Here is a 22,063-nt window from a genome sequence, read left to right as displayed (position 1 = left end):
AGAAAATCAGTTGTTGGGAGTGTGATTTGCATGCTTCTGCTCTAATAAAGGCTGTTACCTCCAGGGATTTGTGCAGATCACATCTGAAGGAGGCTGCTAAGGTTAATATTGCTGTTTTGTGCTCTGCTGAGATAGCTTTAAATACCACCCAAGGTTCTCTACAAGCTCTTCTGGAGGTGAAGAAACACTGAATAGACCCCTTCAGCTGCCATAGTCACCATCATCTCTTCGGCTGTGGACTGTGATCTAAGCACGCAGGCCCCCAGTGAAGCCAGGCAGCAGTTTTGATTACAGGATGATGGATAAATGTGGTTCTGTATATACACCAAAGTCAAGCTGACAGGAGACTGAAATCTCCAGAAGCTAAATAGGTTATGTGGAGAGAGCAGTAGTAAGATTTTTCAGATGACAGAAAATCTTGTTTTTTAAAGGAACTTGTAAAGAGAATACTGAACCTGTATGTCAGCCCTAACTTGAGCATTTGTAGATAGTTGTAGACATCTTAGTGTAATTTCTGTACCCATAACACTTGCCCTGCACGAGCTTTGTAGGCTCTTTACAAGATTTCTGCTTTACTCAACCCCACCTCACCCCTGTCTTTGATATTCATGTTCTTTAGGGCATTTTGCACAAATGCTTCCCTTCTGTAATAGAACATCACGTGTTCTTGTGAAGTCCAAAATTGCTGACTCAAGCAAAAAAAAAAAAAAATTTTCTCCTTTTTTTTAAAAAAGTACAATTGCAGTGGAAGGTATTTTCCCCCATTTTCGTATTTATTTTGAATCTTGTGTTTGAAGCAAACATGTACTTTTTATATTTTCATGAAATTCAAATCTTCCTGATTTACAGGGTGATATGCTACTACAATGAGTGTATTTAGAAAATGTGATTTAAACAAATGACTTACCTATGTGAATTCATATGTGAATCTATAACTCAGGGCACATTTCTTTGGAACATGTATTGGTGGCATAAGATAGCATTAGTATCTAGTCCATATAGCCCATACATCTTCATACAGAGCATGAGTGTATGAATGATAAGTGGTCCTAACAAGTACCAACAGGAAACAAATCCACTTGTATAAACAAATGGCTTGATTCCATACAAAGCTTCCAGTACAACAAGTATTATTAACTTCCTTTGAGGCTTTGTGAGTGAGCCTGTTTCTTATTTTATCTTCAAGTTGCAATTTTCTGATTCACTCCTTGACAGTTCTTAATGATAATTTCTGCTTCTTTTTTTGGCTAATGAAAAAAGGAAAAGAGGGAAATGAATGCAGTGCCAGTCAGCCTAACTGTTTCATAATACATTTGAGTTTCTAAGTTTATTTTCTGCAGGTGTAGGTGGAATTGCAAAACCCAATGTAGCAGTGCAGTACTCCTTCTGCTGCAAAAATTATATTATTTACAGCAACATTTCGAAAATAAATTTTGTCTCCACTACTACATTGTAATAGTTTCTATCTGTGTAGTTTCCACAGTATTTGTAATTAAACTATGAGAGCAAACATTTGTCAGACCAAGTTACAGCAGTATTATGACAGATGGTAGTAGAGCTTAAATTGTTTCAGAAACATATACTACCTATGAGTTGATAGCCAAGGGTTGTATTGCTTATGCAATCAAACCCCTTCATTGTTCCTCACTCACAGAGTTTTCTCTAAAAGTCTGGTTTCACTTGCATGAACCGAAGTTGGTTCAAATTCAAAGTCCAGAAAACTCAGGAACGAAAAGGTCTTCATTTTTTTCAGTGTGACAGTGAGAAGCTTCCAGAGAAAGGCACAGGTTACTTTTTTTTTATTTTAAGTGTATTTTGTTTACAATATGCTATAACAGGAGTAGTAAGCAGTTTCTTGCAAGAATGTTGCTCTGCTGTTGGTTAGTGCAGACACAGTATTACTACAGTGGTGGTTACTACTGTGGTAATCTGCAAGAAGACTTCATGTGGTTCATCAGGGCATGGTGGGAGAATAGCATCCTTGTATTCTTCTGTATGCTTCTGAACCTGCAGACATCCAAGTGATTACATTTCAGGCCTTTTTGGTAGGGTAGATGGGATTTAGGGAAGAAACAACAAGCACAGGTTCTTCATTTCATTGCATGTAAATGAAGTTAATTTAAAACTGAATTATCTGAGTTTATGCCTACTGAAGAGCATTTGGGAGTAGTGAATGGCAGTGTGGCTTGTATGGATTACTACTTTCATGTAGAAATGACTAACGGAAAAAGTTAAGGCAGGAGGGTAATTCTTTCTCTTGGCAGAAATTTGTACCCTTTCCTCTTCCTGGGATGCTGACGTTCCCTTCCCATTACAGCTGAAGTGCAGTGCCAACCTTGCTAGGTAGATCTCTCGTGGCACTATCCCTGAGAGGACAAAACAGTGGACTTTTACCCTGGAATGTTTCCAAATGTTAGAGCAGACAATACTCTATTCAAAATGTGTTTATTGTGGTCAGGAATGGTTTTCGTATAACAGTAAAATGGGTAAGAATAAATTAGAGTACCAGCAATATGTTGGTAACACTTGTGAAAGAGCAGAAAACTCTACCTACGCCTCCTTCGTGTTATTGTGGTAGAATGTCAGTCTTTCTACTGTTTTGCAGCTGATGCATTTCCTGTTTGTCTCTTCTGTTGAGAGAAGATAATGAAAGCAAAGAGGATGTGGTGGGAACAGGTCTTAGAGCTGGTATTAATAGGTGGGATTCTTGTTTCTTTGCTTGTTCGTGTTCTGCCATGCAAGTGATCCTGATGGGAGCACTTGGCATGATTGTAAGCAAAATGTTCGTTACTGAGAAAGTGTTGCAGCCACTAATAATGACCATTTGGGAAATGAAATGTAGCTCAAGTCCTTTACATGACCTCTCTAACTTGTGTCCTAGATTTCGCCGCCAGCTCTCTGAACCTTGCAATTCTTTCCCACCTTTGCCTCCAATGCCAAGGGAAGGACGTCCAATATATCAGCGCCAGATGTCTGAACCAAACATCCCTTTCCCGCCTCAAGGTTTTAAGCAGGAGTACCACGATCCAGTTTATGAACACAACGCTATGGTTGGCAGTGCAGCCAGTCAAAATTTCCCCCCTCCTCTGATGATTAAACAGGAACCTAGGGATTTTGCATATGATTCAGGTAGGTGAGACTCTTCTTTAGTTCTGCATAGTAAAGGAATAAATGAGTCCAAGCCAGTGCTATTGATATTTTGGTTGTATGACTTGAAACTTGCTCTTTTGATGCTTAAGTCTCACAAATTTTGTCTGAGCTAGCTTAAAAAGTAGTAAGATTGCTACGTAGTACCATGTGACTTGTGCCACCATTGCTTGCTCTTTAAAGGATTTCATTTTCTAGAACTCTTATGTCCAGAAAGTGCACAGGTTAAAGAAGCTGGAGAAGAAAGTCAAGGGTACAAAAATGAGCTTTGTTAAGAGGGAACTTGTTCTGTACTATCTTGTCTCTGACCTCTGAATTTGTGTGCTTCATTTTACAAGCTCTTTCATTTGTCTGCCAGAAAGAGAGGACTCTTTCTCCTCTTGCTTGCTTTACTTTAAATCAGGAGGAACTCCACTGAAGTGGGGTTTATACAGCTATAAAACCAATGAGGGAGAAGAATCGGCCAAATTGGTGTCAGCTTCTCAGTTTGTGCATACTGCTGTGTTTTGTGGAGGTACATAATCTGTGATGCCAGGTTGCTGATGTAGAGAATACACTGTTGCTATTAATAATGTTTATTATGATTGCGCTTATAAGGCAACTGGAATGGAGCCTTATTGCTCTACAGACAGTACAAAACAGAGGAAGGTAGTGGCAGAGCCTGCTTTCAATAACTTCTGATCAAAATAGAAAAGATAAGCAATAGAAAGGATAGAAAAATAAATCAAGGGAATAACATTGTAAATGTTTGACACGATTTAAACATAATATTTATATTATGCTTGGGAAAAGAGAGAGAATTAGGGATGCAAAAAATGAGTTTAGTAATGAGTACCAAGTAACAAGGAGAAGAAAGCTGGAAAGAAGGAAGCTACAAAACTAGTATGGAGAAATTAAAACACATAGAAGTGGGCTAGGTGAGGTAAATAGCTGATTGGTATGGAGCCAAGACAATGCAATCAAAACATGTTTTTCAGTTTTATTGTGATTTCTGCAGCTCCTCTTCAGTTTCTGTCTCTGTCCTGCTTCATGTATGCCACACTGTTTAAATGGAGGGATTTCAGCATGTCTCAGCCATGTTTCTGGAGGAGGATAGATTGCTTTCATACACATGCATGCTGAGTTGTGCAGTGGGAATGGGTGCCCCTGTCTGCCCTTTGTCTGACTCCCTCTTGTTTTGGGTGCTGCTGTACACCCAGGGCTCTCCTGCTGGTTCAGCCTCTGGCAAGATGCTTTTGCAGTTTATTTCCCAAAGGCTACATGGCAGCTGAGTTGAAGTCTCCTTTGAAATTTTAGCTCCTGACAAACTATCTTGCAATTTGATACAGTGTAGAATGGTTTTTTATTGTCTTTTCTGTAGCTAATTTAACATTATTTAGTGGGGTATTTTGTATTAGCATTAATGTAAAGTGCTTGTTATAGAGTGGATCTTGATTTTAGAACAGGGGAATTTGGAAAGTAGAGATGCTTTTTGCTTTCTTAATCTTGACAAGCAAAGAACCAGTCCTTAGGTAAATTTGAGTTTGGCTTATGCAGGAAAGGGACCAGCGCTAAAATACTTCTCCAAGTTTAAATGTAAGACAGGACGAAAAGGAGTTCACATTACAAGGATCAGATCTAGAACTCAACCTATTCATTGATGAAGGATCTGAGATATGTGGCTTTGACAGTTGTGTATCTCTGATCTTACAAAGCAGCATGGGAGAGACTGCCTAGTTAATGTGGCAGTGGATAATAACCGGGGATTGGAGTTTCAGGCACAGCCAGTCCCTTCCAACCTTCACGAGCATTGTTACTCGTTCTGCTAAATTAAAGGCAAAAAAAAGACCCTTTAAACATGCTTCATATTTGGCTTGAAGTAGGATCTTCTTATTGCATACTATTACTTTAAATCTGGGTTGGCTGCTAGCATTCATCTTTCTTTGGAATATTCTTTATGGAAAAAAAACAGTAAATTTAATTCTGAAAGGAAGATGTACAAACTTTTATCCACTCCTGTCATGCCTGTTTTTTTTGTGCCATCAAGAACAACAATTCCACTTTATAGTAATGATGTTCAAGCAAAATTGTTGTTTCTTCTGTAGATGAATGATTAGTTTTTAAAAATGTAATAGCTGTGTAACAAGTGGTCATGAAAAATTAATCTGTTGGTATCAGGAAGTACTTTTATTGGCCTCAGAATCACTGCATTTAAGTTGACACATCTGTACACTCCATAAATTGCAGTCAACAACTGTGGTCTGTTGATATTTTGTCTTGTTACCATCTGTTCTCTAGGAACCATCATTTTCCATCCTTGCTAAGAGTACATTAAATAACCCCTTAGGAAACATAATGTATTTGACACTGAATCATTGATTTCATTTTTCACCTATGGATGTTCAGAGAAGGAGGAATGCCTTGGTGAAAAGTCTTTTTTTGCATGATATTTTATTGCAGCTCAGATAAAAATATAGAAACGTATTTAAAAAGTTCATTGTAATGCACCAAGATGTTCCATTTGGGATGTTTTTGAAACAGCCTCATAAAAGTTTGTTGTTTTTGTGCACTATTCTTTTATACTTTGAGGGAAGCTGGTGAATGAAAACTCTATTAAAACATGACATTAATTATGACATGGGAAATGGCAGATCAATTAGTTGTAATTGTAATTGCAGGTATGTAATTTCTACTGCAGAATGTTTGAGATAATGGATAAAGAAAAATGTCAACAGAGTCGAGTCTCTTCCTTATCTATCCACACTTCTAGAAGTCACAGTGCATCATGTATGTTCAATCAGACATTTTCTGCCACAGTTGGTGTTTTTTTTTCATGGCTGACAATTGGATATATTTAGTACTTGGTAGTATATCTAGCAACTTTATGCACAAAGATGCAGCCAAGGACGTATTTGAGATTTTGCATCATTAATGAATATACTCCAAAAAGCTTCCCAAAATCTTTGTTTACAAGGCCTAATAGTGGGCATTCCTGTACAGCTAGCACTTCTAGAATTCGGTAATGTATTCAGGTACTTAAATAAAAAGGCCAAATTTGATATACTTGTCTATTCTGGGCTTTATTTTTAAGCAGGATCTTCACAGGCTTGATCCGTCCTACATAATGTAGTGTGTGCAAATATACTAAGATATGACTTTAGCTGTGTGTATGAATTAATACTAAAGTTTTAAAATGAAAAATTATTAAATTTACGTCTCATATTTTGTTTTGCCAACTTAAAATAGTTATTTTGGTTGGGAAATTTTTGTGAGCGTGTCTTTGGAAACTGAAATTTGTCATACAGTGGTGCTAGAGATAAGTAGAGGAGGAATTATGGCTTGCATATGCTTCTTACTGATAGCCAGGAATTTCTGTGTTGAAATCTAGATAGATTCAGTATTTCCCAAGCAGGTTAGAAGCATTAGCAGATCTGTTCTCACAGTTTCATTTCACAGTAGCCTCATGATTAATAAGCTTGAATGGACCTTAGAAAATTTGGATTCTCTCCCTGTCACAAAATTTTCATCCAAGGTACTAGTCACATCACTTAAAGAACAAACTCTACAGACAAAATTATTAGCCTCCATGTCTAGCTTTCTGAAAAGCTCATCCCTGTATTCTTTAAGCCTCACAAGCAATAAATACCTTGTGTTGGCATGTGAGAATGGATGGGAAACTGCCCCTCTGTTGAGAGACAAGCGTAGGCAGAGAGACACATCAGATATATATACCTGTTTATTTTGGGTACCCAGTTAGACCTGGATAATTTTTAAAGAACATTATGTACTACATGTGTTCAAAGCATAGCTGCTAGGGACTTTCTTTGTATTTCTAGGTGAAGAAGTATGGGAACATCAGATTAGGATCTCAGTGTAGGCACAATAAAAATAAGAAGTGCATAATACCAAAAATCTGGCAGAAATAATGTGGCTACTTTGGAAAACCTCGTTGGGGGTTGAATGGGCTTTGTTGGGGCCTAAAATTGACCATTGAGCTGTATTATCTTTTCCTTTCTTGAGAACTTCTGCTTCATTAAGTACACAACTTCCAGCCCCTGTAACAAATTAAGCAGGGCCTCCACCTGCAAAGCTGTTTACAGCATGGCTCTCCCTTCCCCATACAGTTTTGACCTGTGCACTCAAGGCAACAGTGCCAAAGCAAAAGGCTGTATCATAATTCATTTGCAGCAAAGGAGTTGTATCAGGTTTGTGCAGGAAGTTTTTAATTGTGACACATTAACTTCCTAAGTTTGCTCTTATATGGAATGTTGTTAGCATTCTAATGATCGGGAACAGAATAAAATGCACAAGTCCTTTCAAATACATGATGTGGTGTTTCTTGAAAGCAAATCAATGCATATTTTATGTTGGAAAAGGTCCCTATAGCACATTCTTTTCTAGGCATCAGCTGAAATATTCTTAAATTTGGAAGTTTTCAAAATAGCATAAGGGAAAGCGTTGAATTGAAATTTCAAGGGGAAAAAAGAATTATTTCTTTAGAGTATATATTTTTGCAGATTGCCTTTCTTTTTTCCATTTCTTTTTTAAACAACAATTGGATATTCTATTGTACTTTTGAAGGCAAAGTTTAGACATTTGGAGATGTTAATATGAAGAGAAAAAGGAAATCTTAACCGTCAGTCAGAGTCAGTACAGGTTTGCTTTTTCCAGGATATTGTCTAGTGCTTTGACCAATGCAGCATTTAAAGTGACACAACTCATGATGCTTCTACTACTGTCTTTATTATACTGGTTAATTTTTGTACAGTGCTCTGAAAACATAAAGAGCTGTGTGAGTGCTAAGTATTATTACTATAATTTTCCCCCTGGGAGTTTATTTCACAGACAAATACACTTCACAGTGAAGAAATATTTCTTGATCATAAGCCTAGATTTTCTCTTTGATCAGTTTCACTGCCTTGCTCGTAGCTACACCTCTTCATAAACAATTTCTTGATATTAATGTACCACCTCTAAATCTCTAGATGGTTTGCATGGATGCTCTGTCAGTGTGGCTTGTTGAGATCTTGGATCCTGTTTATAAATCCTCCAGCTGCATAATCTTTTCCTCTAACTTTCTCTGGGTTTCCTTTCCTTTTCTTTTTGTTACTGTTGTTGTGTCAGACTGCAAAAATTTGCAGTATTTTTGAACACAGTTTTATAAAATGCTCTGTGAAACAGAAATTACTCCATCCTTTTCCTGGATATGGTGCTTTAGTATACACATCACAAAACTGCATCTCCTTATGACCTTAAAAAAATTCTTTTACGCAGAGGTACAGTTGTTCTGAATGAAAATCTGGATGGCATAAAGGCAAGAGGGGAGAAGGGATGGGATTTTGCCCTTCAGTTTAAGAAGTCTCCCCTCCTCATTTGTAGGTTTGCAGTTTTCCCTGTGGTTTAAAATATTTCATCCTTGTGTTTCAGGAGCTTGTCTTTGCTGTGCTGCTTCAGTGAATGAGTATGGATTTTGTTCGGTAGTTAAGCTGCACTGCACTTTGTACTTGCTCTAAAAATACGTAAACAAATCTGCTGTTGGATGGTATGATCGTAGACAATAAGAGCTTCTGAGGGGGGAACTTGGAAAACCTGGACTTCAGAACTTTGCTATGAAAGGCAGAATTTTAGCTTTTTACTTGTTTCCAATCTAGCTGATTATTCACTAATTCTGTCCAAAATAAATTTGTAGTTACAATAGAATTCATTTTGTAATGTTATCTTCATGGACAAAGGAAAACCTGAATACCAAGTTAATGGGAGTGTATAGGCAGGAGACTGTACATCTATTTTTGCTTTCAAAGCAGACAATATGATCTGAAAAATTGTCCTGCAGTCCCTGTTTTTCAAAGAAATGGATAAATATCCTGTAAATCTACAGTTACAGTAAGTGGCACTGGCTAATGATTTGATTTGAGGATTGAGAGCGCAGTCTGGATTTACTCTTTGTGCATTAACGCAGGTCAAATGGACACAGGCTGCATTTTAAATCAGTAATGGAAGGCTGAAGCCTGCCTTAAACCAATCACATCAGCCTTGCCCAAGACCGATTGATCCCGAGAGACTGAGCACTGTGAGCATAGCTTTTATATGAATGGACTCTGTGCAGCCTGAAGTTTCATTCATAAAATGGATGCTGAAAGGAAAAAAAAAAAAAAGCCAACCCACACACGCCAAACCCTGGAATGTCCATTTATGTGAAGCTGAAGGGTGTAGTGTTCCCTCAGCTGCTGCCTTTGCCAGTTGCCTTAAAGTAATGATTAATGCTGCTTGGCCCTGCCTGCCTGCAACCTGACACCATTTATGGCCTTGGTGTGTTTCTAATGTATAGTGAATGAGAAGGCTACATTCTCAAATCAGAAACATAAACAGGAACTGGTTGGTCTGAATTCCATTCAAATATGTCACTTCAGCCGTGCAGTGTTTGTCCAACTTCAATTTTACAGGCAGGGGATGGGGTGGGGGAGAAAAAGCAACACAGACATTTTTGCAGTAAGATTACCAACAAAAGGAGCAAGGGAGAAAGAAAATACTGCTGTCTTTTGTTGAATTCAAAAGAGAGTGATGTTTAAGATATATTTTACAGTTACTGGGGTTAATAAAAGCAAATACATGATTTTAAAGTATGCTCAAAAGATCAGCTCCATGTGGAATTTCAATTCAGAACTGAATGTATGAGCCTTTGTTTTCCTGTTCTGCTGTATAAAAAGTTACACATCGCCTAGACAGGCTGTTGACATCTGGTCTCACAAAATGCATTAGATGTTGTCATAGATCTAAAAACCAAAGTTGTGGAAAGGAAGCTGTTTGCTTAAGATTTTTTTTCTCTATGTTTGTAATAATTCCACTTAGACATGAGCTGGTGGGGCCAAATCTAATTCTCTGGTAGGTTTTTGTCAAGTGAGGTATAAGAAATTAAACTTAACAAATTTTAGTTAGCTGTTTTCTCGAAGGAAGTGTTTGTGTATATCTGAGAGTGCAGATACTTGTAGATTTTTTTTTCCCATGATTGCTGGTGCAAAGGCTGGTGACAGAGAAAATGATGAATAAAACCTTCCATCCTGAATGTTTTTAAATTGCATCATGATCTGGAAAAGATTCCTTAATTTTTAGATTGATTTTTAGAGTAGATGTTGTCTGTTTTCACCCCTGTAACTTCAGTGCATCTACATTTCTCATACTGAACCTGCTACTGAAAAAATAATAGTACCTTTTGTATTACCAGGATTTTACCAATTCGTAGGGCTTGTTGTCATTACATAGCTTCTGAGGGGATAGTGCTTTTAAAGGTGGTTGAACTAAAACTTGATCCACCAGCATTTGAGTGGTGTAAGACACTTAAGCAATTCCTGTATAAGGACATTGTAATTAGTTCAAGTATTTCTATCTGAACGCCTCATTTTGGAGAGACTTATGAGTTTTAATCTAAATGTATTCTGCAGGTGTAAAAAATTCTAGATTTCATGATCCAAAACAATCATTTGGTACTTCTCCCTGCAAAACATAGATCATGCATTTATCTTAGTGATACCTGGTGTTGCCTTAACCACTTGTTGCACTCTAGTTTGAAGAATTGCCTTTCGTGCCTAAAAAGGTCCTGTTTTCTGGTGATTTCAGTATTACTCTTCATCCTTGAGCTGGTCAGAGCTTCTCAGTGGGAAACAGCTGCTTTCCACCAGGCAACTAAATGTGTTTCAGTGGTGGATGAAGCGTTTCTTTGTAAACAGTTTGTCAGTGCTCTTAAAAATCCATGAACAGAAAAGTTACTTGCAGTGTGATTGTGATGTTTTAAGTTTGATGCCAAAAGTATGATGCGTTCTAGCTTGAACATTTTATTTTTAAAAGGCTACTTTTTTCTCTGCAGTTGGTAAAAATCTGTCCCACTGCATCAAACAGCCAAGAAGTGCAAGTAAGCACTTTGTGAAGCTCTGTAAGGCACCAAAGGGATGACTGGTGTGTTCTCAGAGTGTGTAGCACAGGGTCAGGTTGATGCGTGTGAGTGATACCTGGGAGCCAGGTTCATCCCAGCTGCCTGAGAGGCTTGTGTGTGCCCTTCTGTACCCAACAGCACAAAGGTAAAGAATCTGTATGTGCTGCATTCCTTGTCTGTGGGAACACAAGGGACACATGTAAGTCTATCTGTATAGATATACAAACTCTGAATTGATGAAATAGGAGCCAAAACTCACATAATTACTTTTCAGACCAAAGGAAGAATTAAGGAGGACAGGGTGTAAGTTAAATTATGGGACTGCCATTGGAGTCACTTGAGAGTTTTGGGAAACAGCTCCTTTGAGAAGTTTCTTTTGGGAACCACTTTTAGTATTATTTACTTGGTAATAAAGTGTAAATAGGAAAAGTAGGCAGGAAAACAGTAAGAAGGTTCCAGTTTTAGTGTTATCACTTTAAGCATGCAGGGAAGTAGGCATGTTTGATGAACTTGAGTGACTTGTTAACAAGCTCCCTGAATAAGGCAGCTGCTCTCAGTACACTGTAGTGTTCACCTGAGCTGCCACACGAAGAGTGACACCAGGCAGGTAGTTAACTTCTTATTCACCCTGTTTCAGATGGCACACGCCTTGTAAGCCTCCGTCTCCACATCTCTCCCTCTGCACATCCACGTATGTAATGCAACACCTGTGTATCACACTGTGCTTTGTCGTGTGCACATGGGTAGTGCCCTGTGCCTCCAGATCTTCAGGTAATGTTGATAAAGTGAACTAAAAAGTAATTCAGAGTTAGTGTTACATAACAACCTGTCCTTCAGTTAGGAAGGCTGTGTAGGGTCAGAAACAGGAACAGCTGAAGAATAAATCGTGGTTCACGTTTTAGTTCCTGCTTTGCTCTGCTTCATTCAGAAGAAGACAGTCACTTCACCTTGTAGAAGACAGTCAGTCACTTCATCCCTTTGCCTGCAAAAGCTACATGTTCCCTATGTCTAGCCTGATTAGGACACAGGCTGAAATTCTGGTTTTTTTCTGTGCTAGGTGAGATTGTGGGTCTGAAGTCTAGTCCTTATCTCCTAAAAACATTCAGAAAAGACAATTTAAGGATTCCTTACCTGCTTTGAGTTATACAGGACTGAGAATACCTAGCCCTTCCTCTTCTTTTCTTCTCTCTTTTTTTTTTCCTATTCTATTATCATTCTGACACAATAATTAATATGAAATACTACTTTACTAAGGGACCACTCAAGTGTCTTACTTGATAATGAAACTTAGAATCTGTGACTGCTAAATTCAATAGCAGATTTTTCTTGTCCTGACAAAGTCTGTTTGGCCTTTTTCTGCTTGGATGTACTTTGATGAAGAAACAGCAGAGCTTATTTTCAATATTTTCCTCTATGAGAGTCCTAGATGAGAAGGCATTTCTGCAGTGTCTAGATTACATGTAATGTTAAAACAGCACGTATTAGGAAAAAAATGGTTTCATGGTATATTTATTGGTTTAAGATGACTGCTACATTTCTGTTAATAAGAGGAGCAATGAAGACTGACCTCTAAGTACTCCAAATTAATAGTAACGGATAAGTAATTTTTTTATGTTTCCATATTTTTAGTTAGTTTTGGGGCTTTTTTAAAAGGGATCCAACCTTACAGTGGGAATTACTTCATTAACAGTCTAAAATGAGCTCGTTGTTTGTCCTAAATCCAGACACATTTTTCTTCAAACACTAAAAATTGATAACAGATCATAAATCAGTCACCTCAAACACTTGGATCTTGCCCTGGGAGTATTTTATGTCTGCTTCTGTCTTATTTGTTGTCTTGAAACAATGGTTTAAGGAGAAGAAAACATATAATTGCTCTGTAATTTCTGCACTAAAATGTTTTCTTTTGAAGTAGCTCCACTTAGCCTGTAAAAATACTTCTGGGTCTTAGTCAAGCATTTAGTACAATTTAAAACTGCAATACTAAATTTCATTGGTTGGACTTTTTATTAGATAAGGTAGAAATGAAAGCAGCAGGCAATTTAATTAGCAGTAATTTTTCTGGGCAAGTCATTACTTTGATGAACTTCAGAGCAATGTTTATGGCTCCTAATTAACCATGTTAGTCATTTGATTGAATAATCACTTTGGAAATGTTTCTACAATTTGATTAGAGTCTGACCCACTCTGATAGTCATAAATTAACTGATAGCACTTTAGGATAACAAGACTCTAGTTACTTTACGAGAAATAAACTCTTCCTTGCTGTATTTTTCGGTCTTCTGTGGGCTGTTTAAGCACAAGCTAACCAGAAGATTAAGTAATGTTGGTACAAACAATGCTTGCCTTAAAGAGACTCCAGATGTTAATTATACTTGACTTAGGAGCTTGGGGGATGAAACCCTGAACTGGCTAAAAAGACAACTTCTTGAATGCGTGCATAATTCTTTATTCTGTATACTCTGCTGTATCGCTCTGCAGGAGTGGAGTTCATGAGTCAAAAAGAGCTTTGCTGCCAATACTAGAGAATTTTTACCTAAAATAGAAAATAGCATCTGTTTCAGTTCTACAACTTCCTCTTTTTTACGTAGATTTTTCCATTCTCCTTAAAATGCAGTCTTCTTGGAAACATGAATGATTCCTTGCAGGTGAACCACTGCTTGTAGCCTTGACTTCTAGTCTGTAGAGCTATACTTGACTCGGGTGATCACTGAGTCACTGATTCCTGTGGTTGCTCAGAATAGCTGCCTGAGACACTGGAGATTGTCAAAGCCTGAGGAGGCAGGCACTGAGTGTTTCATCGAGAGAGGAGGTAATGAGGAGTTTGGCACAGATGTGCAAGAGAGACCGTGGGCTTTTAGAGGAAACTTTTTATTACTGCCCTGTGTTTCACTTGTTTTGTGAAGTCAGTGTAAAACCTCATTTTCTTATCCTGCCAAATCTTTGATACTCATCACTAGTCAGTGAACAGTGAAATTTGGAATCACAGTCTGAAAGGGTCTGTAGGCAGTGTTGGAAAAATAATGTCTGCTCTTTCGACCTCTGTTTGCATCTCTTTAACAGTTACAAGTTACTGGTAACAGATTGCATAGCTTAGGGTAGGAGTTTATCACAAGATCAAATAGACTTTGTTAAGCTAAACTTTTGATATCCAAGAAGTGGGTTAAATCTGGTCTAGAAGGGCAGACTGTTTGCAAGTCCCTGTGCACAGGATGTGGCTACCTGGGGACAGTGCAAGACACGGGGAAGAAAAAGAGACATTTACAGAACACCATTTTCATTAGTTCTGATTGGTTTTTCTCATTCTTCTTGCAGATTTGAGTAGAGGTGGAGAATAGCAAATAAATATCGGTTTTACTTAGAATATGCGCAGTAATTTTTTGGGGCAAGGTGTCGTTTTTGTTTGAGGATGTGCAAGTGGAGAGTGACATAGATACATCTAAATTCGTAGATAAAATGCTTAGCAATCACAGAAAAATTCATTAACCCTTTAAATCCTTCACCGGAGTCTAAAAAGCAATATCCTAATCTAAATTCACTTTGACATGCCTTGAGTTAATGCAGAGTTTATAAGTCTCCAGTGTGATTGGCAGGCTTTTCAGTATAGTTGATTAAAAATGTTGAGTTGAATTAGTTACACAGATAGATATACAAGCACAGGGTTTAAAATATTTGTGGTCTGTGGTGTGGATTTTTTGGTCTGCAAATGGTCTAAAATGAAAATGCCATGGGAGTCAGCTTTTTAGTGAAGTTTATTACAAAAGGTTTTGAGTTCAAGTGCCTATGTTAGATAGGGTCTAGGATCCTCATATTGTGATGTTCTGTTTTACCATGCCTTGTGTGTACTCTTCTGAAATGCTGACTGTTTGTTGACAGGTTCCGTCTCGCTGTAACTTGCATCCTTTTTTGTTGCTCTTCTACCTGCTGCCTGTCTCATTGACAGCCTGCACACTTTTAATTCCAGACAGTCTTTTGACTTGCATTGTCGTGTTCTCCTTTCAGAAGTGCCTAGCTGCCACTCCATTTACATGAGGCAAGAAGGCTTCCTGGCTCACCCAAACAGAACAGAAGTTAAGTTTTCTATTATGTATCGCTTTTGTATGAGAGAAATGTAAAAAATTAAAAAGCCTGGGGATTTGGGGTTCACTGGTTTAATTCTGCTTCTGGGAAGACTCACATCATTTTTCGTTCCCTTTCCAGTGTTGAGTTTCTGATGCACTGATTTTTTAGTAACTTCTTTTAGTGCCATGGGTTGATCAGGATAGAAGCAATTATATTATAAACTTACACTGCTTTTAAAGGCCTCTAGCAGTTGAAAGGAAGAGATGCTTAAAAACTTCCGTTTCAGCCATTCTGCTCAAGTGATATTTTCCAGGCTATTGATGTGACAGGCTCAGTTTAACTGTCTTAAGTAATCCATTTTATACTTTAAATTCAGTGGAAGTTTTTTGCTTTTTCTTTTGTTATTATTTTTGCAATATTTTGTTGCATTTTAGGCTCAAAATTGAGATTAGTACCAAACCTCCCAGTGATTTCAGTAGTGCAGAGCTTAGGTAGTTGTCAGAATTAATAATTCTGAGTACAAGCACTTTATATGTATTAAAAATAAGAAGGCCAACAGAAGTAAAACTACTGAAAGAGAAGTTATACTGTCCACTCCCCTGTTTTTGTGTATCTGTCTTGTCAATATATTATTTTTTGCTTGTTTGTTTAGGGTTTATTTGTTTTTCTTCCAAGAGTCAAATTTCACAAACTTGAGGAATTTTGTTTTGAGATTGATGAGAATCCAGATAGATGTGTGACTCAGAGCCTTCTAGTAAGACTTCATTCACTAGTGAAAAGACATAACTGGAGAGATAACACATCTGGCTAAAAGCCCAGCTGCTTCTGGGGTGGAATAAAGGCAGAAAAAAAAAGAAATAGAAGGTATTGTCAAATGAGAAAGGTGAAACAGGAGATGGAAATTTCTAACAGTCTTGGTATTTGAAATTATATGAAGTATAAAAGCTTGATAAGGGAGTTGAAAGACATCAGGGAAAAATCCACACACTGCAGGGCTAATGCCAACAGATTTTGAGCTTTAATCATTGCACAGATAGGGGAAAACCAATCTTAGCCATGTTATGCACTCCTAGGAGGTTGATGGTGGCAAAATTGTTATGAATGACATAGAAAATCAGTGATGTTTGCTAAATATTTGTTTTCTGTATTTGAAAATCAGTCAACATGATTTTATGGAATAAAGGTCATGTCAAATCTGATTCTATTCTTTGCTGAGATTAAAAGTTTGATTGATAAAGATGCTTGTATCATATAGTTAGACTTTCTATGGCATTCAGTTTGCTTCTGCATCACATTCTGATTAAGAAGTTAGCACAAAGCAATATCAATAAAGTACACATTAAATACATTAAGACCTGGCCAACTGACAGATCTAGAAGTGGCTGTCACTGAGCAATCATCTCTGAATGGATTGTTTCTGTTATAGTTCTATAAGAGTTGATATCAGGAGTGTTGCTATTCAACATTTTCAGTAAAGATACGGAACAAAGTTAATAGATAACTTTATGGCACAAAGATAGAGTGGTAAATAACAGGCAGGACAGGGCAGTCACACAAAGCATTTTGAATTGTTTGGTAATCTGGGCACATTAAACAAAATGGGTTTTTAATATGCAGTTTTAGGCCTCTGGAACCGGGAAGCAGTATATTAGAAAAAATGATTTTGAGATGGGCCTCCCCCTCCTCAGGTTCACAGTGGGAGACCAGCCCAACTAAACACTGCAACATTATGACGAAAAAACCTTCTGTAGTACTTACACAGTCGAAAGAAGGGTCAGAGAGTGGCAGGAGAGGAGGAGATGTTTTGTCTCACTAAGTAGCACTGGTGAGAGAGCACCAGTACTGGTATGCAGCGCAGTTCTGATAAAGGGAAACATTAACATAATAGGGAATAGTAGTGTACAAAAGAATGTGCTAGAAAGACTGTTGGGTTACAGAGAGTATCTTCTAATGAAAAAAAAATTTTACAAAATTATCCTAATTGGAAGAAACATCAAGGGCAGTGTGTGGTGGTAACTTCTGTGAGTGCGAGGAGGAAATGCCAAGTAATACTTCTTTAGTCTTGCAGGGGGAAGACCTGCAGGAACTAATGGTTAAAAGTCAAAGCCATGCTAGTTCAAACAAAACATGAGACAAACATTTTAGAACAAATCACAGAAAAAAATGGGTACTTATTCATTTTTGCAGGTAGAGATTAACAGTCTTTTGGGAGAACACACACAAATTAAACACCCCTGTACTGAGGCCAAAATATTGTGATTGGACAGTGTGTAAAGGATGTGGGACATTAATCTGATTCCTGGCATGATCTCTTCTTTCTTCATGCATCTTTTATATAAACACCTCTCTCTTTTTAACTTATAGGCTGTATGTATGAAAAGGGACCTAGGCAGTTTTATGATGACACTTGCGTTGTTCCAGAGAAGTTTGACGGTATGTATGACACATCTCTCTTTTTCTTGTGTAGGGAGATGAAAACGAAAGAGATGAGGGACTTTTCTCTGTTGCTGATCAAAAAAGCCCAGTAACATTCCAATTTAGGATTCCTTAACACACCGTTTGCGGTGTGCCCAACCAAAGCTGACCTTTGTCTCTTGAAACCAAAGTCTCCTCTTCAATAGGATGTCATTCGACTTTTACCAGCAAAAGATGCTGTATCCAGAGTTGTGGCAGAGGAGCTCAGTTCCTGTACTGTTAAAAAAGTAATAGGAGGATTTCCATTTCACTGATGATCACATAGCGCTTGTTGTTTGAGATTTAATGAAAGCTGTTCTTATAATTTACAAAACAGCAGAGAAAGCAGCAAGTTTGGTTTAATTGAGGATTAAGCCTCTTGTCTAGCTATCACTGAAGGGAGGAATAGTGGGGACTGAGTGTGTAGGGCATTTTTGGGTTTATGTCAATGTATTTCCACTAGGTTAAATGCACTAGTGGTTTATTTTTCAGTGGGATTGATAACAAATCAATGCTCTTTTCACAACACTACCGATTACAACAGATTTTTTTTTTTTAAGAGTAATTCTGACATCAATTAAAATGTATTGGTCCAAATTATCTTCAGTTACTCTGACGTAAAATCAGTTTCCTGAAGTAACTCAGTTGATTTCAGATTTATTTCATTATAAGCAAAGTAGATGGACACTGTATTTCTTGCCAGTTAACGCTGTTAGTCTGCAGCTTTGGGAAGTAATTTGGAGACAAGCTATTTAAATTTGCTAGAGTGGCTTTTTGTTAGTGTATGTATGTTACTGTAGTGTTGTTAGTATAGCTTTTGTGTTAGTGTATTTATTTCTTTTAATGATGCTTTATTTATTTTAGCAGGAAACATCAGATACTTCCTGATAAACTTGTGAACAACTCTCTGACCATAGCTAAAAGTAGAGCTGGAGAATTGGCATTTTTCTCCTGCTTTATTTTGTTTGTTTTCCCCTGAGAATCACTTATGGATTACAAAATTATTGCGTGTCTAGCAGCATTTGTTGTGTATGCTGAAGACTTGGAGACTCTGAAATGAAAGTAACCCAAATAATTGCACATTCTTCAAACAGTATCACATGTATTTTGGGGTTAGTAAGAAATAGATAATTTTAAACAATATTAAACCTAACAGAAAATTGCTTAAGCCAGTATTGCATTGTCACTGCATCAACACATTCACTGAAAGGATGATTTATTGGAAGTCTACTTTATACCCTGGCTTTGTAATATGAGCTTGGTTTTGGTTTGGGTTTTTTTGGGGGTTGGGGTTTTGGGTTTTTTGTGTGTTTCTATTTTTTGTAGGGGGTTTTTCCGTTTGTTTGGTTGGTTGTTTTTTTTTTTTTCCTTTTTTTTTAAATCACATTGAGTCAGGGGCTTTTTTTTGCCCCCAGAAATGATTGTGGGTCTGATGTGTTTTGAGTACCAGTGGCAAATTCATATTTACGTTTATGAAAATGGGGATCGGACCCTGTACTACAAGAAGTTAAAACTCTTCAGGAGTAGCATTTATCTGTATCTTCCTTGAAAATCCTTTTGGTTTGTTTGGGTTTCGTACAGGGAGGGGAATGAAAATGAAAAAGAAATACAAGTAAAGTAAAAGAAATAAATGTTGGGAAATATTTGTGTGCTTGCAAAGCAAGCAGTCTGCTGCTAGCTTCTATGACTATTCAGTGAGAGAACACCTTGTACTCTCTAGAAGATTGATGTCATGATGCAAATACGTGTGTTTGTACTTATAGTGTGATGACTTTTGAGGAAAAAAATAGCAGATGTGTCATCATATTCTGGCCAGTACAGCAAAAGTTGGATGAGCTCAGGACTAGTCTTGATGTTTCAGAAGTAGATTCTCAGCTGCTTTGTTTGAAATCAAAGATCGGTACAGGCAAAGAATCTGATCCTCTGTAATACTGCACTTGCTATTTGTGCATTGCTCAGCTATCATTAAAAGAAAAAAACCTGTCCTTGAAAAAGAAGGCCTTTCAGGACTGGAACCTGAACCTCACATAAACCAAAAAGCCTTGTGTTGATTTATTTGTTTTCCACAGCTATTGACTCAGTTTTCTTTCCTTATTACAAAAGGAAGTGCTCCATTTTTAATATTATTATTCTACCTTTCACTCCATGGAGCCATTCTGTAATGGCCATCAGAGCATCCTAATGTTGTGGTTGAATGTAAATTCCTGGCTTTCCATATTAAATGGGTCATGCTGTTCATTGGAGGGTATCACCGTTCTTGTAGTTGAAATGAGGAGTTTTACCAGTATATCAAGGGTTGCAGTCATTGTGTGGAGCAAAAAATAGTCTGCTTCAATATCAATCCTTTCAGCTGTTGTTGTTTGCATGACTGATTTAGTATGAATATGATTTAAAAACAACAAAGACAGTAGGGATGTAGCAGGAGGTTTTTTTCATTGGCAGTTTGTGGAACAGCTAGTAGAATGTTATTATTGCTTTTTTAAAAGGTTCCTCTAGACTTAAAATTTTAGAAAAACTGACTTACTGCTTTTTAGAGGAATACTGATTTAATATGTAGATATGAGGAAAAGTCATATGTGCTTATATGCAAGTTCAGTATGCCACAGAGGAACTCACACATCTGCAGGATTTACATGCCTGTACATAAAGCACATAATGTATAAGTCCAAGTAAAATACTTGGTCACATTTTCCTTAGAAGCGTTTGCATGCAAAAGAAGTTTCACTCAGTAGGGTTTTGCAGCTTTATGAAGCATACCTTACATTATCAAAACTGGGGTCTGTGCAAAGTATAGTACACAAACACAGTTCTTCACGTATCAGAGTTGCTTCAAAAGCAGTCTATGCTCTTTCAGGCAGAGGATATTACAAAGTGATTTGCAAGCGAGATTTGCATGTATCAAAAGTACATGGGAAGAGGCTTAGTGAGACTTCCATAAATCATGAATGAATTTATGTGCTTTTGAGTATATTCATATGTTATTGTAAGTCACCAGCAAACAGGGGAATGTTGCTGGCTGTTTCTTCCCTCTGTTTTATTAACCCTAATGACAGCTTTGCCAGTTTACCTGACAAAGTGAGTGATTGTGGTGATACTTTTTGCTCAGTGCTTACCTGATATTGTTGTTCTGTGCAGGTGATGTCAAGCAGGAGCCGGGCATGTACCGTGAAGGACCCACGTACCAACGGCGAGGCTCGCTTCAGCTGTGGCAGTTCTTGGTAGCTCTTCTTGATGACCCATCAAACTCTCACTTCATAGCATGGACTGGTCGAGGCATGGAATTCAAGCTGATTGAGCCAGAGGAGGTGGGTTAGGCATACAGCATGCCCTCACATCCACTGCCCCATCCTGCAAATTGAATTGTGCTCCTTTGGGCTTGGGCCTTATTTTTCTTCAGTATTTTGCTTCAGTAGCACTTTACAAGGGCGACAGGTATGGTTAAGCACAGACTTGACTCCTAGTCCCACAAAATAATAAAAGTATTGCAAGTACTAGAGTTACCAAATACTTCACATTAATTGTGGGGCCCAGATTTTTCAGAGCCACTTTATGGATAGAGCTGTGTTCCAATATCCTTTGAAAGCTTTTCCCTTAAAAGCCTTTCAACACCAAATATTCTTCAATGTGAAGATGTGAGAACTTGGAACTTTTAGGTTAAAGAGTGAAGTGCCCCAAGTCTGACAGATGGCAAAGGAGAAGGTTAAGACTTTTAGGCAGTAATATCCCATCAAAATTGCATAAATTTCCCTCTATTTAGGGTTTTCTTCAGAATCTTCCTGCTTATGTGTATCATTAGATTGTTTAGTGCATGCTTAGATTGTAGCCTTGCAAACAGTCATGCACATGCATGGCATCCCTGAACCATGAAGGACTCATGGGATAGATAAAATTGTGTTCATGGACATTTGCTGAAGCATGACTTAGTTCACTTGTGTGATAAAAAGGAATAAATTGAATGTTTTATTACATAAAAAGTTTTGGACTAGGTAACATTACATAACCTATCCTGTATTCTCAACAGTCATGAAAACTTGGAAGATCAGGTGTATGTGAATTTTACTGTAAAATTGATGTGGAGGATTTAATTAGGGTTGTCAGAAAGCAATATAGCTCTGCTTTACTTTTTTGCCCCTTGAATAGGGGTTTGGTAGTAGAGGAGACCACAGCAAATTTTCTGACAGAATGCTCTCTGAGTGAGAGCTGAGTAGGAATGTTTGGAGGTGTATGGCTGGTTCTGCATTCCACCAGCTATTTCTGCTGTTTGCCACCCATCTGCTGGTATAAGCAGTATGAAAGCTTTCTTGCATTTTAGTTACATTGTCTGCTAACAGCTCTATGGGGATGATAGAGCAGTTGGGGATGGATGTCCCCTGACAGGATTGATGTCCCTTTCCTTCCTGACATGGTCTGGCTGAGGAGCAGGTTGCTACAACGACCCCTGTGCTGGCTCTAGTTTGTCTGAGCATTCCCCTCACTAATGATAGGGCAGATCCT

At 37.8% G+C, this 22,063-nt stretch overlaps 1 protein-coding gene across 6 annotated transcripts in view; it reads left to right on the top strand.

The window, feature by feature from the left end:
* ETV1 (ETS variant 1) overlaps positions 1 to 22,063 on the top strand; it is a 65,587-nt gene that overhangs the window by 35,478 nt on the left and 8,046 nt on the right. For 5 of the 6 annotated variants that reach the window (XM_017830352.1, XM_017830355.1, XM_017830356.1 and 2 more), the window contains 4 exons: positions 2,882 to 3,129; positions 15,056 to 15,124; positions 17,480 to 17,548; positions 20,705 to 20,874. In XM_017830352.1, coding sequence (XP_017685841.1) covers positions 2,882 to 3,129; positions 15,056 to 15,124; positions 17,480 to 17,548; positions 20,705 to 20,874 — 556 coding nt within the window. The remainder of the gene's footprint in view (positions 1 to 2,881; positions 3,130 to 15,055; positions 15,125 to 17,479; positions 17,549 to 20,704; positions 20,875 to 22,063) is intronic. The other variant, XM_017830354.1, reaches the window with a different exon arrangement.

The sequence above is a fragment of the Lepidothrix coronata genome, unplaced genomic scaffold, assembly GCF_001604755.1.
Source record: "Lepidothrix coronata isolate B3197 unplaced genomic scaffold, Lepidothrix_coronata-1.0 Scaffold177, whole genome shotgun sequence".
NCBI lineage: Eukaryota > Metazoa > Chordata > Aves > Passeriformes > Pipridae > Lepidothrix > Lepidothrix coronata.
This window is presented reverse-complemented; position numbering and strand designations above follow the sequence as displayed.